General features: G+C 37.9%; 1 protein-coding gene across 2 annotated transcripts; it reads left to right on the top strand.

The window, feature by feature from the left end:
• The first annotated feature begins 574 nt into the window (after positions 1-574).
• LOC103501691 (ubiquitin carboxyl-terminal hydrolase 5) lies at positions 575-25,645 on the top strand. 2 transcript variants are annotated; one of them, XM_008465362.3, is made up of 13 exons: positions 575-949; positions 1,552-1,806; positions 2,912-3,056; positions 3,169-3,228; positions 3,340-3,435; positions 20,607-21,017; positions 21,655-21,795; positions 21,871-22,041; positions 22,271-22,528; positions 22,940-23,088; positions 23,361-23,918; positions 24,561-24,834; positions 25,160-25,645. In XM_008465362.3, the coding sequence occupies exons 1-13, from the start codon at positions 810-812 to the stop codon at positions 25,325-25,327; spliced, it is 2,826 nt and encodes a 941-aa protein (XP_008463584.2). In that variant the 5' UTR covers positions 575-809; the 3' UTR covers positions 25,328-25,645. The 2 variants fall into 2 exon arrangements, with proteins under 2 accessions (XP_008463584.2, XP_008463590.2); XM_008465368.3 differs by having other exon boundaries at positions 801-949; positions 1,626-1,806.
• The last annotated feature ends 396 nt before the right edge of the window (positions 25,646-26,041 follow it).

A 26,041-nucleotide genomic window follows, 5' to 3' on the forward strand; every position in this document is an offset into this window, starting at 1 on the left:
ATATTTTCATTTAAACTTAATTATTCATTTCAAAACAATAACTAATTATAATTATTGAAAATTCTTTTAAATAATTATACTTTTTGAATAGGGTAGAAATACATAAAGTATATAGAATAAGCACAAATGTCCAAATAATAATCAAGTCAATGTTGATGTCCAAAATTTCAATCCATTTAAACACTCAATATGTAATTGATACATATAAAAAAAAATTATTCATCGATCTAAAGTTTGATTGAATAGATTGTTTCATTATCAAATTCTTTATATCTTTTAACTCATTTGAATTATACACACACATTTAACAAGTCTTAAGTAAGAAGTCCTTTAAGAATGAAGCTAAAAAATATATTTAAAAAAATTATGAGTAAATAAATATAGCTTTATACTATTTGTATTATCAATTACTCTCTTTATCTAGTCAAAGTAAAATGAAAAATTAAAGTGCTATACCAACTAGTAAACTAAAAATGCACTTTGCCTTGATTTTGTATGACCCGGTTTCGAAGGGAAAAAATGTACGAACCCGGTCCGAGTTAAAAATTGCTTCAACCATCGTCAAGGCAATTCAGCTTGCTCTTCCCAGAACTTGTTTGTCATCGAACGAGGGTTTGTGTAACTAGCACGAGATGGATTGAGTCTTGAATTCATATTCTTCGTAAATGAAAGAAAATTTGCACACTCCTCCTCTTCATCTTTTTGGTTACTCAGAAAATATTAGTAAAATTCATTTGGGAATTTAAAGATTTTCTAACTTTATTTCGGAGCATTTATTCTCTGGATCTCAGAGGAAAGGAGGCAGGAAGATGGCCGAAGTCTCTATGTGTAGCAGTAGTGGCAGCACGGAGCTTACTCCCGAAGAAGAGAGGATTGTGATTAGAGACATTGCTTTGGCTGCTGAAGCTAATACTAAAGAGGGTGACATCTTTTATTTAATTACTCAAAGGTTCTTCCTCCTCCACTTTTCTTAAATCCATAACTAATTCAGAGTTACGAGTTACCTTTCTCTCGAATCTTATAGAAGCCCCTTGTTGTCCATAGAAAATTATGCAATTGATTCTGTGATAAATTTCCTCTAGTGGGTAATTAGCCGAGAAATCTTATATTTCTCGACAATTTATGTTTGAAACGTTTTTCCTATCAACCCTCAATCTGTTGTTGTTCTGCTTCTTCCCCCACCCCTAATGATGTTCTATACAGGATTTCTTGTGCAGCCATCTAGGCCCAATCTTTTTTTTTCTCCTCTAATCATTGGGGGAACGAATGTGAAAGGCTTACCATTTAATGTGAAAAGGGATATTTTTGGTTTAGCGTTATAGTTGGAGTAAGCTGGAGCGATAAAAGAAATCGGTTTAACTCAGAGCTTGCTTCTCACAGGAATATTGTTTTTTGGTTTAAGAAAATCTTATAGTAAGTGGTTTTTGCATGGTTTGCTTTTTATGCAATGTCTTTAAGAGTCGGCATTTTCATTAACTTTCAGATATCATAGCGTTAACTTAACCAAGCAATTGTCAAACATAGTCTCATGATTGAATATTACTGTAACAGATGGTGGCAACACTGGATTGAATATGTCAACCAAGACCAACCAATTAATGCAAATGATGGATCCTCTTTTGCAGAGATTCATGATTCATTTGGTTCAAGCATGTTAAAGAGACCTGCTAGTATCGATAACTCTGACCTAATTTATGATGCTGCATCAGAGGACTCTAGTGCGGGCATTGAAATACATGATACTCTTTTAGAAGGTCGTGACTATGTTCTGCTTCCACAAGAAGTGTGGAACCAACTATGCTTGTGGTGAGTCATTAAATGGCGCCATTGAAACATTGATTTTCATTATGGTAAAAATGAAAAAAAACTCGTAGTCACTGGGTTGAAGGGAGGAGACCATAGATCTTACTTGTCCGGTTTCTTGTTACTTAATTCTTTTTTTGATGTAATCAATGCGGCTTTCTAAGAACTAGGCTCTGCCATGTGGTCTCTGAGCTGGATCATAGAGTATGTTTTGTGGTGACTCAGTTGAAAAATGGATTTTTAGCAATAAAAATATTGTTTGCATTTGTTATTGATTTCTTTAGTTCTAATGATTACAGGGACAGCTATTGGCTTTTTGGTCTTTTATTTCTTTTTGTTAATTTATAAATATAGTTCATTTTTTTGAAGGCCTTTCATTGGGAGTATAAAAGTAAGAATTAAGGGAACCAAAAATATTCTCTAAAACCTTAGTAGCTTGCTGAAAAACTGCTCTAATAATCTTGCTGCTTCTTGGTTTATTTGACGAGGATAGATGTTAAGTGTATAGAAATCAAATATTTTCGTGGATTTTTCGGTAAGCATCTTCAGTGGCCTAAACATTGTGAACTAGCAAGACTTAATTCTTCCTCCTGGTGTTCTTTGTCTAATTTTTTCGCGAATTCTTCCATCCAAGATATTTGTCTGAATTGAGAGCTTTTATATTCTCTGCTTGATCTTTGACTTGTATTGTTTTGATAATGTCGTCCTACTTCCATTATCTTTCATTTACTTGCATCCTGTATTTTGGAGCATTAGTCTATTTTCATTACATCAATGAAAAGTTATGTTTCTTTTAAAGAAAAAAGATACAATGCTTAGTTTAAGGTCTCAAGTGATTCAACCCTTACTTTAGGGTATAATTTAATTTTTCCTTATTAATTCTGAATTAATTAATAGTTGAATGGGGAAAAATCTATTTAAGACTAAATATACTTGAGAGGGAATAAGAAAGGTGGATCCCCTTGAGCCAGTTTTACATGATATAGATACTGTTATTTATGAACTTTTTTCCTTACAAGATACTGACTGTTTAGATGTAGTCTTCTTTTATGGTTGAAATTCATATGAACCATCTTATGAGTCAGTCAAATCTTTCGGTTGGTTTTAGGTACGGTGGTGGTCCAAAATTGGCACGAAAGGTAATTAGTGCAGGTCTTTCTCAAACTGAATTGACTGTTGAAGTATATCCTCTACGCCTCCAATTATTAGAGGTGCCAAAGGGTGACCGCTCCACAATAAGAATAAGCAAGAAGGTATTATGAGAACGTCTCATGGTTTACCACTTTGTTCAATTACCCTCATCTCAATTCAATTGGAATTGTTTACCAGTTGGTTTTGGTTGAAAATTTAATATTTATTTGGCAGGAGACAATTGGCGAGCTTCACAGACGAGCTTGTGAAATTTTTGATCTTAACTTAGAACAAGTAAAGTTCATATGACCCTGCCACATTCAGAGTCTTCCATTTCTAACTCTTTTTTTTCAAACAAACGTTTCTTTGTTTCACTTAAATCCAAGCATTCACTACTTTAACCAGGTATGCATTTGGGATTACTATGGCCACAGAAAACATGCTTTAATGAATGACATGGATAAAACTCTTGATGATGCTAACATTCAGATGGATCAGGATGTAAGTCTGTCCATTCTAACTACTTTCTTAAGAAGTATTTTTTCTTTTTCATTAATTTTTGGTTGATAGTTTGGAATAAACGTGATCTATGTTTTGAATTTGGGTTGTTTATCTATCTGCATAGACTTGTGGATGATTGACTTTTTTTTTATTATTTATTTATGTTGATAGAAACAACTGAGTTTATCAAAAACAAATGAAAGAATTGAAGGACGTACTAAAAATCAAGTATATAACCAAGGCAGGCTAGGATTTTGTGTATAGTGCAGTTCGAACACTTTTGGTGGAGATTTGGTTGGAAAGAATTCATAGGAAGTTTGAGGAAAAAACAATCAATCTCAATATTTTTTTGTAGCAATGTAAAATCATCTCCTTTTGGTAGGGTTTTATCTGTTACTTCATTTGGAGAGGAGGGGGTATTCTCGTCCTCCTGCTCTGAGGTTGTGTTCTCTTCCTTCATTAATGTATCTTCTTCAGGTTTCTAATTAAAAGAAAAGAAAACTTGTATACCTTTGCTTCCATATTTTCCAGATAGGCTTCCTTTCTGTCTTTCTTTCTCTACATTAACTTAAATTGGAGTGCATTAATTCTTCCAGCTTGGTTTTGGATCTTTTGTTTTTATTCAACTGTTTGTTCTCCCTTTGTTTTATTTCTTGGTTATATTTCCCTTGTATTAGACTCTTTCATAGTCATGATTGAGTGAAGTTTTTTTTTTTTTTTTTTAAATTATGAATATGATGAGGGTCTCAACCTAGTTGAGATGTCCAGATGTGCAAATTGATCCCTTACTTTTAAAAAGCTCTTCTATAATCTGTTAGATCTTCAATATTGCACACGTACAAAAGAAAGGACAAGAAGGGAATTACACAAGAAAATGCTTCCAGGAATACTGTTGAAGAGGAGGAATTCACCTGAGGGCCCCATAGTGATGTGGGCAATAAAAGGGAATGTTTGGGGATTGGGAAAAGTAGGTTTTATTCTGGTAAAGGGTGCATAGAGCTTTTAGAGAGGAGGGAGGAGGGAGGAAGGAAGGAAGGAAGGAAGGAAGGAAGGAAGGAAGGAAGGAAGGAAGGAGTACAATACCTGGAAGCAAAGGTGTATGTTCGCTTGTGTGTTTATTTATTAATTATTATATTATAATTATTATATTTTTTTAAGGAAACAAGACTTTTCATTGATATAATGAAAAAGAGAAATGCTAAAAGATAAACCAAATTTATTTACATAGCTTCCTAAACTCATAGCTCTGTGTTTAGCTTCTGCATTGATTCTAGGTTGCTTCTTACTTCTTCAAGTAACTAGGTTACTGCTAGGCCTCCAATCACCAAAGTTTATCAAAGGAAGGGTAAGAAGGGTATTTCAACATAGACAACATGGTTGTTAGGATTGTCGGTGGTCCTAGTAATACGTGGCAGCTGCAGAAGGAGTGTATATATCTGGGTGTTTTGTGCTAGGGTTGGGCATCTGAATATTTTGGTATTTTGAATGAACTTTGTTGTTCATTGGGGAGAGAACAACCCTCTTATTTGATTGATACTATTCTGGAATTCTTTTGTGGTTTGATTATCCATATTGAACACACACACACATATATATATCTTCTCCTCTTATGCTGAAGTGTGTGTGTGGCTGGATTACTGCTTTGTGTTGTGTTGTGTGCTGGATATATCTGTGGACATCGAAGCCTAACATTGATATCAGAGCGAGTCGACACTCTGGAGAGGTGGAAGAAAATGACACAAAAATTGATAGAGGAACGTTTAACCGCTTCAGAAGCTGAGATTGAAGCGATTAAGCAAGAGGTTCAGAGGCTGCTGATGTTGGAGAAAAATGTAGAGAAAATGCATGTAATGTTGACAACGATGTACGGAGACCGTCAGAGACAACTGGGGGGATCAGAACTGACTGGGATAAGCACGGGAAAGAGGAAGGTTCGAACTGAAGTTGTCGAAGAGGACGCGGATAAGGGAGAAACGTCCATGAGCATAGAAACAGGGGCCGAACAGGATCAAATCAAGTTTAAGAAACTGGAGATGCCCATTTTCAATGGGGAAGACCCGGATGGTTGGTTCTATAGAGCAGAGCATTATTTCCAAATGCATCTTTTGAATGAACATGAGAAGTTGAAGATCGTCGTAGTATGTTTGGAGGGAAAAGGCCTGAGTTGGTTCAGGTGGGCAGAAAATCGAAAACGATTCAGATCATGGAAAGACTTGAAGGAAAGAATGTATAATCGGTTTCGGAGTAGAGAACATGGAATGTCGTGCGCGAGATTCCTTGCGATCAAATAGGAAGGAACGGTGAAGGAATATTTGCAGCGATTTGAAGAACTATCGACACCATTGCCGGAGATAGCAGAAGACGTATTGGAGGGAACTTTACCAATGGGCTGGATCCAATAATAAGGACAGAAGTGTTTCCATGCGGGCCTTGAAGATATGATGGAGGCAGCTAAACTAGTGGAGGAAAAAATTGAGATGGCTGAAAGCAACCCAAACCTATACCTGAAAGAGACAAAAACGGCCCAGAAAATCATACCTAAAATTTCGGAAAGCCCTACCACGAAAATGGTAACAATAGCTGAAAAAGTTTCCCCCCACCAAAATAATTCAAACGCGTTTCAATCTAACGCTAGGGAGGAGGAAGCTGATGCGAACAACCCTTTCGGCGATGGACTGATTCGGAGCTTCAGGCGAGACGAGATAAAGGTTTGTGTTATAGATGTGACGAACCATTTAGTAAGGGACATCGCTGCAAAAATAAGGAGTTGCGACTGTGTGTGGTATCCGATGACATTGACGACGCGGAGATGGAAGATATAGTGAACGAGGGAGCCATGGTAGAAGTAAGTCCCGTCGTGGAGTTATCTCTGAATTTGGTGGTGGGTCTCACGGCGTCGGGCACATTCAAGGTCAAAAGTATGGTGGACGATAGAGAGATTGTGATTATGATAGCCTGTGGAGCCACCCACAATTTCATCTCATTGAAATTCGTGGAAGAACTAAACATCCCTATAGTAGAGACGACCAACTATGGGTCATTATGGGCTTCGGGAAGGCTGTTCAGGGGAGAGGAATCTGCAAAGGGGTCACAATGGGGCTATCGGTGCTAACGATAGTGGATGATTTTTTGCCACTGGAGTTGGGTAATCTGGACATGGTTCTTGGTATGTAGTGGCTTCGAAAACAAGGAGAAATGACCGTTGACCGGAAGGAATTAGCTATGACATTCATGGTTGGAGACACCGAGGTAATCTCAAAGGGGGATCATCGCTGACTAGGATGGAAGCATCTCTAAAAATGTTGGTGAAACAGTGGCAATCGGAGGATTAGGGCTTTCTAATAAATTTTAAAGCCATGGACATCTCAAAATCCGACAAATAGCTAATAATTAAAGAATCAGTAGGGGAATTGCTGCCAGAATTTGAGTAGCTTGAATTGGAATGGCAGATATATTTAACATGTCGGCGGAACTACCACCAACGAGGTAGGTTGACCATCGAATTCAACTGAAAGAGAGCACAGACCCCGTCAATGTGAGGCCTTATCGTTACCCGCATGCCTAGAAAAATGAAATTGAAAAGCTAGTGAATGAGATGCTTGATTTAGGTATTATTCGGCCAAGCATCAGCCCCTTCTCTAGTCCTTTGATCCTAGTGAAGAAGAAGGATGAGGGATGGAGATTCTGCGTTGATTATAGAGCTTTGAACAGAGCGACGGTACCCGATAAATTCCCAATTCCCATGATTGATGAGTTGAATGGGGTAAGTATCTTTTCCAAAATAGATTTAAAATCTGGGTACTATCAAATCAGGTTGCGCGATGAGGATGTGATGAAAACAACATTTCGAACACACAAAGGGCACTATGAGTTCCTAGTCATGCTTTTTGGTCTTACCAACGCACTCGCGACGTTCCAAGCCCTTATGAATCAGGTTTTTCAACCTTATTTACGTAAATTTATGCTGGTATTTTTTGACGATATACTTGTGTACAACAAGGATGTGGAGACTCATTATGGAGCACCTTATTGTGGTGTTTCTCTTATTGAGACAACATTGCCTTTTTGCCGACTGGAAGATATGCCACTTTGCGAAAGATCGAATTGAATACTTGGGCCATTGGGTCTCAGCCAAGCGAGTAGAGGCAGACCAGGACAAGATTAAAGCTATGTTAGAATGGCCAGTGCTGAAGAATGTAAGAGAGCTTAGAGGGTTTTTGGGGCTGACCGGATATTATCATCGTTTTGTAGCAAACTATGGTGCCATTGCTACACCCCTCACACGGTTGACAAAGAAAAATAATTTCCATTGGTTAGAGGAAGCCACGAAAGCATTCGAGACCCTTAAGAAAGCCATGGTTACGTTGCCAGTCCTAGCATTACCGGATTTCCAGCAGTTGTTTGAGATAGAGATGGATGCACCGGGGTTCGGATTAGGAGCCGTGTTCTTACAGAACAAGAGACTGATTGCTTATTTTAGTCAAAAACTATCGGAATCAGTGTGAGAAGTCAGTGTACAAGAGAGAGCTAATGGCCATTGTCTTAGCTGCGGAAAAATGGCGGCACTATTTGTTGGGGTATCGTTTTGTGGTGTATATTGATCAAAAAGCTTTGAGGCATATTCTGGAACAAAGGGAGCTAATACTGGGTGTCCAAAAATGGCTAATGAAGTTAATGGGATTCGACTTCGAGATCTTTTATAGGGCTGGACTGGAGAACAAAGCAGCGGACGCTTTATCATGCATTCCGATGGAGACCCAGCTGAACGTGATTGCAGTTCCATCCATACTAGACATCACGGTGATTGAAAAGGAGGTTCAAGAGGATACAAAGTTAAGGACAATTTTTGACCGATTGTTGGTGGATCCCGATTGTATTCCTCGTTATACAATTCGACAAGGTAGGTTGTTTTATAGAGGCAGATTGGTCCTCCCTAAGACATTGAGCTTAATTCCTACCATCTTAAACACTTTTCATAACTCGGTCATCGGAGGACATATGGGACAATTACGCACCTATAAAAGGATCGTTGTGGAGTTGTTTTGGAAAGGAATGAAGAATGATGTTAAGTAATATGTGGAGCAGTGTCATGTGTGCCAACAGAATAAGGTCTAAGCGTTATCACCGGTCGAACTACTACATTCCCTCCCTATTCCCAACCGTGGGAGGATATATCCATGGATTTTGTAGAGAGATTACCACGCTCCGCTCCAAGGGGTTTTGACACCATATTGGTGGTAGTGGATCGCCTAAGAAAGTATGCTCATTTCATCACCTTGGGCCATCCGTTCTCGGCCAAAACGGTAGCTATGGTGTTCATTAAGGAGGTAGTGCGCCTCCACAGATACCCCCGTTCGATTGTGTCCGATCGTCACCAAATGTTTTTAAGTCACTTTTGGAAAGAATTATTCTGGTACAGCAGATTGTTATGGCTGTAAAACTGTTACAGTCAAAAAACTGTTAACAGTTACATAACTAATTGTAACCTCCAAAACCTATTATAAATAGAAAATCTCCACCACATTTGTTATAGAGATAAAATTTCAAAGATATTGGTTGTTACACCAAATTGGTATCAAAGCTTTGTCGGACTTGGGACCGATGGCTAATCGTCGCGACGGAGCTCCGGCGGCGGAGGAACAACAAGAGGCGGGAGAAACCCCCGTCCTCTCTCCAAGAACCTTAACCAGACGCTTGCTGTCAGTTGAGAATTCGTTGGGGGGAATTCGAGAGACCTTGGATGCTGTAGTTAGAAGATTAGATGCGATGAATCACCCACAACAACGGCCGGAAGAAGAACAGCCGAACCCATATCAATGGGGAGCAAGAAGGAGAAGAGGTGCAGAACTTCAGGGAGGCTGCAGAATTCAAGAAAATCATCAAGAAAGAAGAATAAATCAGTTTCGAACAGGAAACAGATGCGAGGAACAGTGGCTGGAAAATCAAAATCATAATCAAGATTGGAGTTCCTCGAGCGAAGAAGTAAAAAGTGATGCTACCATGAACAATAGTGGACATCGATTTGCACCTTATAGAAAACGAAGGGCAGAAGCATATGAATATATAATGAAGATCGACCTCCCTATATACGATGGTAAACGAAATATTGAAACCTTTCTTGACTAGATAAAGAATACTGAATTTTTTTTCAATTATATGGGTACAGTCGAGCACAAGAAGGTTCATTTGGTGGCTTTGAAACTAAAAGGTGGAGCATCAACTTGGTGGAATCAAGTAGCAGTCAATCGGCAAAAACAAGGGAGGCAGCCAATTCGGTCATGGGAAAAAATGAAGAAATTAATGAAGCAAACGTTCTTACCTCCCAACTACGAACAAGCACTGTATACACAGTACCAAAATTTTCGTCAAAGATCCCGAAAAACAGTATAATACATTGAGGAGTTCCACCGGTTAGGAGCTCGGACGAATTTGATGGAAAGTGAGTAGCATTTGATTGCTAGATTTACAGGAGGATTACGAATGGGCCTAAGGGAGAAAGTGAAACTCCAACGTTTTCAATGGCTATCAGAAGCCATTGCTTATGCAGAAACAGTAGAAGAAAGGGTGGAAAGTCTATCAAAATTTACAAGAAAAGGATTGTGGGAAACTTCCACATCCAAAAATACTTTGGCACCTTAAGCGATCAATAAAACTAAGGTGGCAGAAAAAGATAAAGAACTAGAGAAGAAGGATGATCAGAACAGTAAAAAAAAAAAAACCACTGAAGTTAATAAAAAATCCAAAAACCCTTATAACAGGCCTTTCATGGGGACCTGCTATAGGTGTGGACAAGCTGGCCATCTTTCAAATTCCTGCCCTCAGCGAAAAACAGTTGCATTTGTTGATGATGAAGAAGAACTAATTCAAGACAGTAATGAAGAAGATGAGCAAGATGCAGAATTAGTTGAGGCTGATGAAGGAGACAACCTATCTTGTGTTCTACAAAAAAATTTTGATAGCTCCAAAAGAAGAACATCAACCACAGAGGCATAGTCTCTTCAAAACAAGGTGCACGGTTCAAGGGAAAATTTGTAATGTTATCATTGATAGTGGGAGTAGTGAAAACTTTGTTTCAAAGAAATTAGTGGCAGCCTTGAATCTGAAAGTTGAACCTCATTTCAGTCCTTATAAGATTGGATGGATAAAGAAAGGAGGAGAAGCTCAAATTTCAGAAATATGTCCCGTCCCATTATCCATTGGCAATAGTTATAAAAACTAAGTGGTATGTGATGTTCTCGAAATGGATGTATGTCATATACTCTTGGGAAGGCCATGACAATATGATATTCGAGCCTTGCATAAGGGGAGTGAAAACACTTATGAATTTCAATGGATGAATAAAAAGGTAATCCTCCGGCCATTGAAAAAGAAGAATGAAGAAGGGATAAAGAAAATTAAGAAAAACAGCAGCCTGTAAATTGATTAAAGAGTGTGAAGCTGACATCTTGGGATTAGTTGTGACTAATCAGAATAAGAAAGAAGAAGCTACTGAAATCCTTGAAGAAGTGCGAGAGTTGTTTGATAAATTCCCCAATATTATTAAAGAACTAACAGAATTGCCTCCTTTGCGTGACATTCAACATAACATTGAGCTGGTACCAGGGGCTACACTATCTAATCTACCACATTACAGGATGAGTTCAAAAGAATATTCAACCTAGTTTAAGCCCGTGTGCAGTCTCTGCCTTATTGACACCAAAGAAGGATGGAAGCTGGAGAATGTGTGTTGATAGTAGAGCAATTAATAGAATTGCAGTGAAGTACAGGTTCCCCATTCCAAGAATCAATGATCTTCTTGACCAACTTGGAGGAGCACTGATCTTTTCCAAAATTGACTTGAGGAGTGGATATCTCCAAATCAGAATAAGGCCGGGAGATGAATGGAAGACTGCTTTCAAAACAAATGAAGGCCTCTTTAAATGGCTTGTGATGCCATTTGGACTCTCTAATGCTCCTAGCACCTTTACGAGGCTCATGAACCAAGTACTTCACCCTTTCCTTAATAAATTTGTCATTGTTTATTTTGATGACATTTTGGATTTCAGCAGAACACTAGACGAACATCATGTGCACCTACAACAATTGTTCGAAGCTTTGGCCAAGAATGAATTATATATCAACCTCAAGAAATGCATCTTTTGCGTGGAAGAAATAGCATTCTTGGGATTCATCATTAGGAAGAATCATATCCTAATGGATGAAAAGAAAGTTGAAGCTATAAAAAACTGGCCTATACCTACTTCAGTAAAAGAAGTTCAAGCATTTGTTGGCTTAGCATCATTCTACAGGAAATTTATTCACAACTTCATCACCATTGCTGCACCTATTATGGATTGCTTGAAAAAAGGATCCTTCCTATGGGGAAATAAACAACAAGACAGCTTTGAACTATTAAAGGAAAAGCTGAGTAACAATCCAATTTTGGAACTCCCAGATTTTTCACAACCATTTGAGGTTGCTGTAGATGCTTGTGGAACCGGTATTGGATCTTTCTTATCTCAAACGGGCCATCCTATTGAATTTTTCAGCGAGAAACTCTGTCCATCAAGGCAGACATGGAGTACCTATGAACAAGAGATGTATGCCCTCGTTCGTGCATTAAAATAGTGGGAGCATTACCTACTGTCTAAAGAGTTTCTCTTAATAACAGACCATTTCTCCCTAAAATACCTCCAAACCCAGAAATCTATCAACAAAATGCATGCTAGATGGATCTCCTTTTTACAGAGATTCGACTTTGTTATCAAGCACAAAGCGAAAAGAAAATAGAGTGGCTGATGCACTAAGTAGAAAGCATTCACTACTTTCTACACTATCAACAGAAGTAATGGCATTCAAGCATATACCAGACTTATATGAAGTTGATGTTGACTTCAATAAGCCATGGTATAAATGCATTCATCATCTCGAAGCAGGAGAATTTCATATTGTTGATGGATTTTTATTTAAAGGAGAAAAATTATACATATCCCACACTTCTCTAAGAGAAGCTTTATTAAAAGCACACTTGGGAGGACTAGCTGGCCACTTTGGGCAAGACAAAACCTTTCAAATACTCTCTTCCAGATATCATTGGCCACAACTACGAAGGGATACAAATAATTTTGTAAAGAGATGCATTATCTGTCAAACAACCTAAGGCACAAGTACTAATGTTAGGTTATACAGCCCTCTACCAATTCCTACAACTATATGGGAGGATCTATCAATAGATTTTGTTTTAGGATTACCTAAAACACAAAGACAACATGATGCTATAATGGTAGTTGTAGACAGATTCAGCAAAATGGATCATTTCCTACCCTGCAAGAAGACTAATGATGCTGTCTATATTGCTAATCTCTTCTTTAGAGAGATAGTCCGACTCCATGGAATACCTAAATCTATTGTGTCTGACAGGGACGTGAAATTCCTAAGCCATTTTTGGCAAGCTCTATGGAAGAAACTAGACACCACTCTTAAATTCAGCACTACAGCTCACCCCCAAACAAATGGCCAAACAGAAGTCACCAATAGAACTTTGGGAAATCTAATTTGTCCCCTAAGTGGCTCAAAGCCCAAACAATGGAACCTAGCACTAGCTCAAGCTGAATTCACCTTCAACAATATGAAAAATAGATCAACCGGGAGATGCCCCTTTGAGATTGTCTATACTAGAAGCCCAAGACTTACATTTGACTTATCTAATCTACCATCAAATGTAGATATTAGCAATGAAGTAGAAAATATGATTGACAGAATACAAAATCTGCAAAAAGAGGTACATGATCATCTACAAAAACCACTTTATCTTATAAACAAGATAAAGACATGACAAGAAGAGAGGTGAAATTCAAAGAAGGAGATCTTGTGATGATTCATTTGAAGAAGAACCGGTTCCCAACAGGAACTTACTACAAATTAAAAGACAGACAGTTAGGGCCTTGCGAAATATTAGCTAAATATGTGGATAATGCCTGAACTCCTAGACGACCTACACATTAACCCTGATTTTAACATAGCAGATTTGAAGCCCTACTATGCTCCTTACGGATTTCAATTAGCTGAGTAATACAACTCAGGGACGAGTTGGTTTTGGGAGGGGTGGATTTGATGTAAGCCTAAACTGTAAGATTGTTACAGCTGTAAAACTGTTACAGTCAAAAAACTGTTAATAGTTGCGTAACTAATTGTAACCTCCAAAACCTATTATAAATAGAACATCTCACCACATTGGTGATCGAGATATAAATGCAGAAAAGATATTGGTTGTTACACCACTTAATTGAAGAGAAGCACGGCGTATCATCCTCAAACGGATGGGGAAACGGAGGTGGTTAACAAATGTTTGGAACTATATTTGAGATGTTTGTGTCAAGAGAAACCGAAGACATGGAGCGCTAAGATTGCGTGGGCCGAGTATTGGTACAACACCAATTATCAATCTTCGATCAATACTATCCCCTATGTTGTAGTATATAGGCAGCCCCCTCCTCCTATCATTTCTTTTGGCCAAGTGGGTACAACGCCGAATGATTCGGTGGAGTATCAATTGCGATCGCGGGATGAAACGTTAGCGGCCTTGAAGAGACATTAGCAACATGCCCCACAGCAAATGAAGAAGTTTGCCGAAGTACACCGTTGGGACGTGGTGTTTGACATTGGAGACTGGGTATATTTGAAATTACAGCCTTATAGACAGCAGTCAGTAGCGAATAGGCGTTGTGAAAAGTTATCTCCTAGATACTTTGGGCCATATATGGTGTTGGGTAGAGTGGGAGAGATAGCCTACCTGCTGGACCTGCCGGAGATTGCCAAAATACACTCAGTTTTCCATGTATCGCAACTTAAAAAGGCAATGGGTGACAAACATCAAATCCAGCCAGACATAGCAATGCTCAATGATCAAATGGAGTTAGTTTTGGAACCCGAAAATGTGACCCAACTTCGTTGGAATGATACTGAAAGAGATTGGGAATATTTAGTCCATGGAAAGATCAACCAAGTCATGAAGCAACATGGGAGTCCTACGCAATGCTTGCAAACTAGTATTCTGATTTCCACCTTGAGGACAAGGTGGCTCTTTTCCATGGGGGTATTACTAGGCCTTCAATCACCAAAGTTTATCAAAGGAAGGGTGAGAAGGGTATTTCAACATAGACAACATGGTTGTTAGGATTGTTTGTGGTCCTAGCAATACGTGGCAGCAGCAGAAGGAGGGTATACATCTGGGTGTTTTATACTAGGGTTGGGCATCTGAATATTTTGGTATTTTGAATGAACATTGTTGTTCATTGGGGAGAGAACAACCCTCTTATTTGGCTAATACTATTATGGAATTCTTTTGTGGTTTGATTATTCACACACACACACACATATATATATATATATCTGTCTCTTCTCCTCTTATACTGAAGTGTGTGTGGCTGGATTACTGTTTTGTGTTGTGTGGTGCGCCGGATATATTTGTAACAGGGACAGCAAAGCCTAACAGTTACCCTACACAAAGGTACAATACCTAGATGTAGATTTTCTGTCTATAATTGATGCTGCTCAATCAAAGTTGGTATAAGCCCAAATGCATTTCTTGTCAGTTTTGCTGAGCTTTAGACCGTTACCGGGGAGCCTTTCAAATATCTTAGAATTCGGTTCACTGCTTCCATATGTTCTTCATAGGGTGCTTGCATAAACTATCTAATAACATTGACAACATAAGAGATATTTGGTCTAGTGTGAGATAAGTAAATCAACTTTCCCACTAGACATTGATACCTCTCTTTATCAACAAGAACTTTGTCAACAGAATCTCCTAGTTTTGTATTCAATTCAATAGGGGAGTGTCAACAGGTCTACATCCAGTTACACTTGTTTCTTTTAATAGGTTAAGAGTGTAATTTTTGTTGTGAGAGAGACTGACAAAGATCCCTTCCCTTGATCTTGCCACCTCCATTCCATGAAAATATTTTAGATTCCCTAGATCTTTGATCTCAAACTGATCAGCCATTTTTTTTTTCAGCTTGAAGATCTTAGATGTATCATCTTGCGACGAGACAGCCATTTATATACACAACTAGAAAAACAATTTTCCCAGGTATCGACCCTTGTGTGATCAGTGTCTCTGAGTGAAACCTCGAGACTTAACAAATGTAGTAAACCCGTCGAAATGCATTTTTCACCATTTAAAAATGCATTTTTCACATCAAGCTGATAAAGATGCCAGTGTTTATTAACTGCAACAGAAAGAAAGATCTGGATCATGTTTAACTTCACTACAGGGGAGAAAGTCTCTGTGAGGCCTCTAACTAATATTACTCAATAATTACTAAGATAATGGCAAAAAACAGAGGCAGCACTTTGTGTTTCTATATTTATAATGTCAAAATATAATAGTCACAAGCTCAAAACAAAGGAAACAACAGCTGAAAAACAAGAAAGAAAAACATACTACCCTTCTCCCTATAAGCTAGGGTAGCCCATCGGCCTTAGCAGCCTTTTCTACAATGATAACAAAAAATTATACCTAGCTACCCCAATCCCCAAAAGATACTATTTATAGGTACCAAAACATTCTCCTGCTAGGGCCCACTCTTGCACGATCCCACGATCCCATTTCTACTTTTTCATTGCCACCTGGCTGTCATGTGAGTTGCCTTTTTTACCCCTTCTTTTATACATATTAATAATGGGAGGTCTCACAGTCTCAGAATAATCTATGCCTTAAAGTTTGAGTAAACCCTTTTGCTACAAGTCTAGTCTTGTACTTGTCTGGAGTTCCATTTTATTTATACTTTAGAGCGAACATCCACTTGTACTCAACTGTTTTATGCCTTTTAGAAGAGCACAAAGATCCCACGTATTATTCTTTTCATTTCTTCCATGACGACAGCTTTTCACTCAAAGTTTTCCTTAGCCATATGTATGTTTTTCGGTATTGTTGTTGTATCAAGACTGGCAGTGAACTTAGAAGACAAATCATTGTAAGACAAAAAGGTATACTGGAGTACTTGGTACAAGACCTCGTGCCCTTTCTCAATGCAATAGGCATATCAAGAGATATTATAATCCCCTATTTGTTTGATTTTTCATTTGCGAGGGGTTTTTGATGACCTTTTCCAATTTGAGGAAGAGTCACCCTCTTGTATTTTTGTTAAAGTTTCATCACTACTTGCAACCTTGCTTTTCTCTAGACCTAACTATTAAACAGCCAATTCACCAAAAAGCTTAAGCTTGTGGTTTAAGGCAAATTTGATTATATATCACCAAAAATCCCCTCACTTGTGGGCTTGAAATATTTGAAAGGCCCAACAAGTGAAAATCAATTTTACTTCACTTGTGGGCTGAAATATTTTGAAAGGCCCAACAAGTGGAAGTTGATTTTTAATTAGGGAGGAAACAACAATGTAGGAGCTTGAACACAAGACCTCCCTGGACCACCTGCTCTAATACCATATTAAACTGCCAATTCACCCAAAAGCTTAAGCTTGTGGTTGAAGGCAAATTTAATTATATATCAACAACACTAACATATCGACCCTGCCATTCTCATCAAAATTAAGAATATCATCCTCAACACAAGTTAGTATTATCAAGGCCAGTAGTACCTCAAGCTTGTGTTGGTTTAGATCCATGGACTGCTGCAGAGTAGTAGGGGACACCATTTCCTTTATGAGATTCTTCCTGTAGCAAGCTAAGTTATCCATGGGACTTGTTCAATGGCTAGAACAGTGTCATGGGCACTTAGGATGGGTTTAGGAAGGTCAGCAGGGGTTGAAGATATGGACCAGTTAGTCTCTTCACTTGTACTCTCCCCCTGAAGATGACTAATGGGAAAGAAAGGTTGATCCTCAAGAAATGTTACATCCATGGAGATGAAATATTTTCGGGAAGAAGGGTGGAAGCATTTATAACCTTGCTAGTGAAGGGGATACCTAATGAACAAACATTTTTTGGTACGAGGGGTAAACTTAGTTTGGTTAGGATCATGTCTATGGACCAATGCAGTGCAGCCAAAAACTCGAAGTGGTACATCAGGAATAAGTCGCTTGGTAGGGTATGACTCCTTGAAGCATTCAAGAGGAGTTTGGAGTTGGAGGACACAGGAAGGCATTCGATTAATAAGATGAGTTGTTATGAGAACTGCGTTCTTCCATAAGTACAATGGAAGTCAAGTAGACAACATGAACGACTGTGCAACCTTGAGGAGGTGATGTTTTTTTCCTTCAGCCACCCATTCTGTTGAGGGGTATAGGTGCATGAGTTTTGGTGGATAATGGCTTTAGAAGACAAAAAGTCACGAAGGATATTATTAAGGAACTCACGACCATTATTACTATGAAGAATAGCAATTTTGGTGTTGAAGTGAGTCTCAATATAGTGTAAAATTGCTGAAATGTTGATGAAACCTCATATTTATCAATGAGGAGAAACCCATGTGAGATGGGTATAATCATCAATAAAGGTCACAGACCATTGTTCCCCCGTAGAGATGGTAATACATGAGGGACCCCGAACATCACTATGAATAAGGGTGAAGGGTTGAGAAGGTTTATAAGGTTGAGACGGAAAGGTGACCCTATGCTATTTTGCATGAGTGCACACGTCACAAGAGAAAGTAGAGATATCAACTTTATTAAATAAATTTGGAAATAAATATTTCATATACTGGAAATTTGGGTGACCAAGGTGAAAATGCGACAACATACAATCATTTTCTTAAGTTGGAAAATGAGAAGACAACAAACTAGTCCTATAAGAATTCCTAGAGTGACTATCATCATCAAGGAGATAGAGTCTCCTATTGTGTAGGGCAATGCCATGTTGCCAACCATCTTCCCTGGAGTTCAAGCCCCGAAAGATAACATTATCTTGTGAGAAGCCAACTGGAGAGTTCAAACCTCTAGTTATCTTACTAATAGGTAGTAAATTTTAAGATATTTTGAGCACATGCAAAAAGTTTAGTAAAGTTAGACCATAAAAGGGAGAAATATGACTCTTGCCTGCAATAGGAGCAAAGGACCTATTTGCAACCCAAACCTTTTCATTACCAGCACTCGGAAGATATGATAAAAAATTATCATAGGATTCAGTCAAATGATCTGTAGTCCCAGAATCAAGTATCCATGGTTTCTTACTATTTATGCTGAGGAGACTCAAGGATTGAGAAGCGGCTAATTGAACAACGACCTCAAAGAAAGAGACACCAGGGTCATTTTGACAATTCACCTAGGTTGTGACTGGAGAATACTCGTCGATTCACTCATAAGTGCCCGATGAGGGTTGGACTTGTCATTTGGAGGACGTCTTCTTCCATTTGGTGATCTGTCATGTAATTTCCAGCACTGTTCTTTCGTATGCCAAGGTTTCTTACAATGTTCACACGCTGGAGTCTGTTTCTCATTTTGCTTGTCATTATCAAAACCAGATAATTTCACACTGAAAGTAGCAAAATCAATAGCATATACAGTCATGATGTTTATAGCATTGACTTTGTCTTCCTCTAGATGCACCTCATAACACACATCCATAAGAAAGGGTATAAGGCTCTGTCCCAATATCCGACCTTGCACTATATCGAACTTGGAGTTCATACTAGCTAGGAAATCATAAACATGATCGATTTCCTTAATCTTGGAATATTAAACACCTCCATACGGACAATCCCAAATAATTTCACGACACAGATCCATCTCTTGCCAGATTAAGGACAATTTGATAAAGTATGAATTGACATCCATTGTCCTTTGTTTGCACTTATGAGCCTGTTTATGCAGAGTGTAAAGATGAGACACATTCTGTCTTTTAAAATATAATTTCTGAATGCATCCCTAATATCTCAAGCAGATGCAACATACAACTACGGTTTCCCTATATGAGGTTCCATACTACTAATTAGCAGTGATCGAAGCAGAGAGTTTTCTTCTCTCTAAATGCACTCTTGAGGATCCTCTAGTTTAGATCTTGGTATCTCACCAATTAGATACTTAACCCGAAGGACCATTTTCATGGATCGAGACCAAAAGAAATAATTTTGACCATTCAACTTTTCTCCAACAATTAACCGTGAAATTTCCCATAGAGCCATACAAATTGTTTGTAGTAATTAAAGTAGGGACAAAGGATATTGGATTTTCTGGATATATTGGTAGTCTGGAAGAAATGTCAGAACCCACTGTACTTGAATTTAGGTTTGTGGAAGCACCTAGGGCTAACCCAAGAGCAGCGACTTGTTGCCGAAAACTTGTCTGGAGATTAATCAACTGTTGTTGTACCGTTATTGGGGATAAACAAACCGAACCTTGATGTTCATAACTAGGTGATGCACGATAAGGAAGACTCGATAAGCTTGTTGTTGCGGTAGGAAATGTACGTTTGTGGTAGGCGGACGACTCACTAATCTTGGTTTCATGGTGTATGTTTCAGCTAGGGTTTCCATCAAAGGGTTGTGGTGGCGCTAGAATTGGATGGATATGCAAGAATGGAAGATAATGGTCAAACGATGGCTTGGACCAGTGATAGTGACGACATTGACCGTTCCGGTGGCCGAAAAATCAGCAGTTTTGACAGCAGAGGCAGCTGTGGCTGAAGCAAGACTAGTGCTGAACTAAGGTTATCTTGCACTGGTTGTTTTTGCCAAGGCCGGGACTAGGGTTTCGTCATTACTCTCTGATACCATGTTAAATGGTAGAAAAGAGAACTAAAGGTTTATGTGAAAAACCCTAGAACAGGGAGAAAAAACCACGACAGAGAGTTTCTTTTATTATTTTCACACATAATGAAAGTTACAAGAGAAGACAACTTTATATGCTCTAGCAAACACTTATAGAAAAAAGGAAATAAAGTTCCAACACTAATAGGTTAACGGAAGTTCATAAACTTGGCCTTTCCGAGTATCTTGTTTATGTTGAGTTTCATGATTGGGAATTATTGTTGATTAGGCCCTTTGGCCATTTCAATTCTCTGCTGAAAGCTTGTTATTTCTATATTTCCACGTGATATGTTAGAGACTTGTGATATCCTGGAATTGTGTTGATCACATCATTTTGCACAGTACCTTGCAAGTTGTATTAGATTTTGTGGAATTGCCTGTACTTTGAATTTCTCGAGAGCATTTATTGCCTACTGAATCTAATTTTCTTAAATTTCTTTTTTTATTATAACCTTCTCGAAATCTTTTCATTCTTCATTTTGATTAGATTCTTGTGGAGATTTTAAACCATGGAAATCACAATGCGTTGGGTGGCTGTGCAAGTTATGTTCAGGATAATGGAACAACCGACAAGGAAGCTACTTCTATTTACTTAGAGGCTTCCAAGTCAAACTTAATCAGTGCAGGAGGCATGCCTAACAACAAGGGGGCGTCTAAAACAGAAGTGGTGCAGAGCCAGAACCCGACTTCTTCAATTAAAGAGTTGGACAATACATATGGGCAAAGTGGTGTTAGTACGAGGGGTTCTTCTTGTGGTCTAACAGGGTTGTTAAATCTTGGTAACACTTGTTTCATGAATAGTGCAATTCAATGCCTTGTCCACACACCTGAGTTTGCCCGATATTTTCGTGAGGATTATCACCAGGAGATTAACTGGCAGAATCCGTTGGGCATGGTTGTAAGTTTCATGTGCATTTCAGATTCGAGAAACCTAGACTTATGTTGTTAATGAATCTGTCTTGATTACAGTAGCAAAGCATGCAAGGTTTAAACTCACTTATCACTGCTCGATTGTGTGACACTTTTCCGTACTCTTTTGTTTTTTAGTTCTTGGAGTATGGTTGAGTTCTCAACTCCTTCCCCCTATTTACAAATGCTATGAATATAGGGCTATTTATAAAATTTGTAGAAAAGAGTAAAATTTATCTTATATTATAGGGTTCCCTCACGAGAAATGGAAAAGCAACAACAGTTTCTCGTAGAGGCACTTTGGATAAGGACATCAGGAGATGCAGAACCTCCTACATAGTCTAGAAAAATAAAAAAAGAGTGAACGCGTTTTTTTATGTTGGCGTGTGCATGAATTGGTTATATACTCACTAGTTCAGGACACGGATGTAATATAACACTGATTTCGTGGCAATTTATTTTCTTAAGTTCTGTGTTCTTTTTGGTACAAGAGTTTCTGCTTTCTGCATTCTGATGCTTATGTTGATTGCTTTTGAAATTTAGAAGCAGCCATTTACTGATATTGGTACGGTGTCGTGGTAATTTCTTTTATAATTTACTCTGCTAAATTGAAGTTGTATACACAGGGTGAGCTTGCCATGGCATTTGGTGACTTGCTTAGGAAGCTATGGGCTCCTGGACGAACGTCTGTTGCTCCCCGTCCTTTTAAAGCAAAGCTTGCTCGTTTTGCACCCCAATTTAGTGGATATAATCAGCATGATTCCCAGGTTTATTACTCACGTAATTTTACTATCTTCTCAAATCATTTTATTGGATCAATAAATCAAAAAGTTTGATTGCAGGAACTTCTAGCATTTCTGCTCGATGGTTTACATGAAGATCTGAATCGCGTAAAGCACAAGCCCTATATTAAGTCCAGAGATGCAGATGGAAGACCTGATGAAGAAGTTGCTGATGAATATTGGGCAAACCACATTGCTCGTAATGATTCCATTATTGTCGATGTGTGCCAAGTGTGTAAAATTACTTATTTCAACTGCAATATATCTTTTTATAAATATCACACACACACACATTAAATTTACCATTTCTTTGAGAAATGTTAGATAAAATGGGTTCCTTCTTAGTAATTAATATTGAGAAGGGTAGTTCATCTCATTCTCTTGCATATTTTCTGCTTGTCGTACCTTTATTTCAAGACAGCTTTAAAGGTTATTAATCTGATTGTCCATCACTTTACAGGGCCAATACAAATCAACTTTAGTCTGTCCCGTGTGCAATAAAGTTTCTGTCACTTTTGATCCCTTCATGTATCTCTCATTACCACTCCAGTCAACCACCACCCGCACAATGACAGTGACTGTTTTTACTAGTGATGGAAGTAAGCGTCCATCAACTTTTACTGTCACTGTACCAAAGCAGGGCCGGTGTAGGGATCTAATACAGGCACTTAACGGCACTTGTTCATTGAGGCATAGTGAGAAGCTCCTTTTGGCGGAGGTTTGTAGCACTTAACTTTACGCATAACTTTGTTATGTGCTCATATAAATATAGAACTTATTCTATTTCCTTTGCAAGCATGAGGATGGCAATGTTTCTGTGAAGCAGGCTTCAATAATGATTTGCATAGGCTTTGATTACTGCTGATTCTTAATTTTATTTTCGCTATCATTCAACCCTTACATGTTTATGTTAGGAATTTGTGTCATAGCTGCTTCGGCTCTGTAGTTCTTCTCAATGGAACTTTTCTGATATTTACTTCGAGAGAGTGAAAAAAAATTGTTTCCCGTCATTTTTAGTTCTGAGGAGATTTATGAGTTAAATTATGTATAAAAGTGCATTAGTACAGGTGAATATTGGCAGGTTTGTAGTTTATTTACTTATTTTTGTTTGGAAATGTCTCCTATGTAGGTGCGAGACCATTTGATTCACAGGTTTCTGGAAGATCCACTGATATCATTGTCCACTATAAAAGATGATGACCATATTGCTGCCTACAAAATTCCAAAGTTGACAAAGAATGCTAAATATCTTCAATTAGTCCATCGAAGCCAGGAACAGTATGTGCAATTTGATAATGCATTCATGCATGTGAAGCTAATTAAGCATTGTTTACTTTTTATAATATATACTTTTTCTATCAGGTTTTGACTTTCATTCTGATTAGGGTTTTTTTCCCGCTCCTAAATGATTAAAGTATCTTTTGTCCCAAATTTGGTTGGGGGTAGTATTGGTTATTAGAAATTACAATGTTAATGTAGCTCATCAATTACGACTAATTAAAGGAGGGAACAATTTTAAATGTTAACTGCAATATATACCTTTTGTTCAGGGTTACTAGTGATGCCCACATAATGTCAGGATGGAGACCTTTTGGAACTCCTCTAGTGTCGGTAGTCTCATGTGAGGGCCCAGTGAAGAAGGACTGCCTTCAGAGAATAGTCAAAAGAGCACTCTCTCCATTGGCGAAGATTGGGACTTTGATGGATACTGATGTATCTGATTCTAGCATGTCACATGCAGGAGAAGATCTTAATCATCACGACTCTTCTGCTGAAACTTGCACAAGTTCATTGAATAGCGATGATCCAAAATCTAAAGCAATGGAACCTTTTAAGTTGCCTCTTCAGTTGTTGAATGAGGAAAATGTTTGCATCGAGTTATCAAGCGGAGAAGAAGCTGTGAGACTACCACCATCAACATCAGTCCTAGTGTATATTGATTGGTCTCAAAAGCTACTAAAGAAGTTCGATACGGGTTACCTAGAAAACTTGCCTGAAGTTTTTAAATCTGGGCCAGTGATGAAAAAAGCTCGAACTGAGCCACTCTCCTTGTATTCGTGTTTGGAGTCTTTTCTACGTGAAGAACCACTTGTTCCTGAAGATATGTGGTTAGCTTCTCTACGCTTTCCTCTTCTTCCTGTCTTTTATTATATTCACATGACTGGAATAATGTGTACAAGATTTTACTTGTACTGTTGAGCATATGATGAGATGTTCCCTCTTCCATTGGCATCTATTATATTATAACGACCGGTCCAATCGAGGAATATATGTGATCTGCTATTTGACTGTTTGGGATAGCATTCTGCACCTCATGAATTTGAATGGAATTAGCAATAAGTGCTCTTCGCATTTTCATGACATTTCTACAAGTCACTTTATTAAGTGCTTGGTTACTTTAGAATTTTTAAATATCATATTTTATCTTGGGTGAGTATTGAAGCTTCTGTTTAATCACCCTCTCCCCAATTCCTTTAATTTTGACAAGTCTACTCGTTCCTTAGTGTTCTCTTTGGTGCAAGATATTATTTTCTAATAGTATATCAAAAATAAATTATGATATGATTAACTGCTTCGATGGTTAAAATTGTGGACATTTTTGCTGGATACTTAACGAACCTAGTGAACACATACTAGTTTGTCACTTGTATTATGATGGACCGTGGTGATAGTACAGTAACATTATACATGAACTGCTATGTGATTTAGTTTTATCTCATGTGGTTGATTATTAATGTGTATTAATGAAGGTTTTGCCCTCAATGCAAAGAACGGCGACAAGCCAGTAAAAAGCTTGACCTTTGGCGGCTTCCAGAAGTGTTGGTCATCCATCTTAAAAGATTCTCATACAGCCGGTCGATGAAGCATAAACTAGAAACATTTGTCAACTTTCCAATTCATGATTTTGACTTGACAAATTATGTTGCCAATAAAAATAACTCCCAACGGCAACTGTATGAACTGTACGCTTTAACCAACCATTATGGTAGCATGGGTAGTGGTCACTACACTGCACATATAAAGGTGAGTAGAAATTAGCAAGTTTGTTCCTCTAGTTTGTGTATATATATATATATATATATATATATTTATTTGACGTTTTATTTATTTATTTATTATTATTTAGGTCATTCTTAATTGCAGTTTGATTGATTACTAGTGCTTAATTTTAGATACTATTTTGTCAATGATACCGTGCTTCCATATATTGTATATACGTATTTAAGTTTTGGTTGAACTAAAGCTTTGGGGAGATATAATGTATTTTTACACCCCCCAACTACTGAAATGTATCGTCTTGGCTTCTTACAAATTCAATCCTTATTTTGTTCTTTTTTTCTTTGTCTAGCTTATCGACGAAAACAGGTGGTACAGTTTTGATGATAGTCACATATCACTTATAAATGAAGAAGAGGTGAAATCAGCCGCTGCTTATGTCCTCTTCTATCGGCGGGTAAAGACAGAAGATGTATCACTTAGTAATGGAGTCCAATCATGTGCCTCAACTCAGAAATAGATGTCACTGTTCACTGTGCTTATTTTTCTTAAAAATGGAATTTCAGGTATGAGTGCATTGTAACTTTATTGCATATATACTCGCCACTCTTGTTCTGGTTTCAGTAATTCCAGAAGCGAGTGAATGCTAAAGAAACTGTCCACTACAAGTGGCTGTTTAGCATGTGAACCTGTTGTGAAGTAATGGAAATCACATGGGATATTTATCCCCATGTTTTTGTAAAAAAAAAAAAAAAAAAGCAAGGAAAGGACAGAAATTTTAGAACCAGAAATCTTAAAACTTTATTTGAAATCCTTCCTTTTATACTAACGTACTAAATGACTGGATAGTCTGTGTTGTACTTATACCATCCATTTTCTTGAAAATCGGCATTCCTTGTGACGTTGAACTAATTTTTGCTTCCTTCCATCTAGTAGAATCCTTGTGTTTGGTGAATTTTAGAATTTCATTCTTTCAAGAGATTTGGATGGCTTTTGAGCCTAATGATTTGAATTGAAACCTTTTTGGAAGAACTACTAATTAACTGCTTGACGTTGTCTTATGGTGAGTTTGATATTACTTTTGAAATGGCTGAATATTAGCCACTTCTCAAAAAATTTATAATGTTCAGTTACCTTGTGGAAAAATGGTTTTGATCATCTCTTAAACACCACGTTAAGGTGCTTTTTGGAGAATACACCCAACTAATGCTTTTAAAGAAGTGTTTGTACAAAA

The sequence above is a fragment of the Cucumis melo genome, chromosome 12 (genome assembly GCF_025177605.1).
Source record: "Cucumis melo cultivar AY chromosome 12, USDA_Cmelo_AY_1.0, whole genome shotgun sequence".
Lineage (NCBI taxonomy): Eukaryota > Viridiplantae > Streptophyta > Magnoliopsida > Cucurbitales > Cucurbitaceae > Cucumis > Cucumis melo.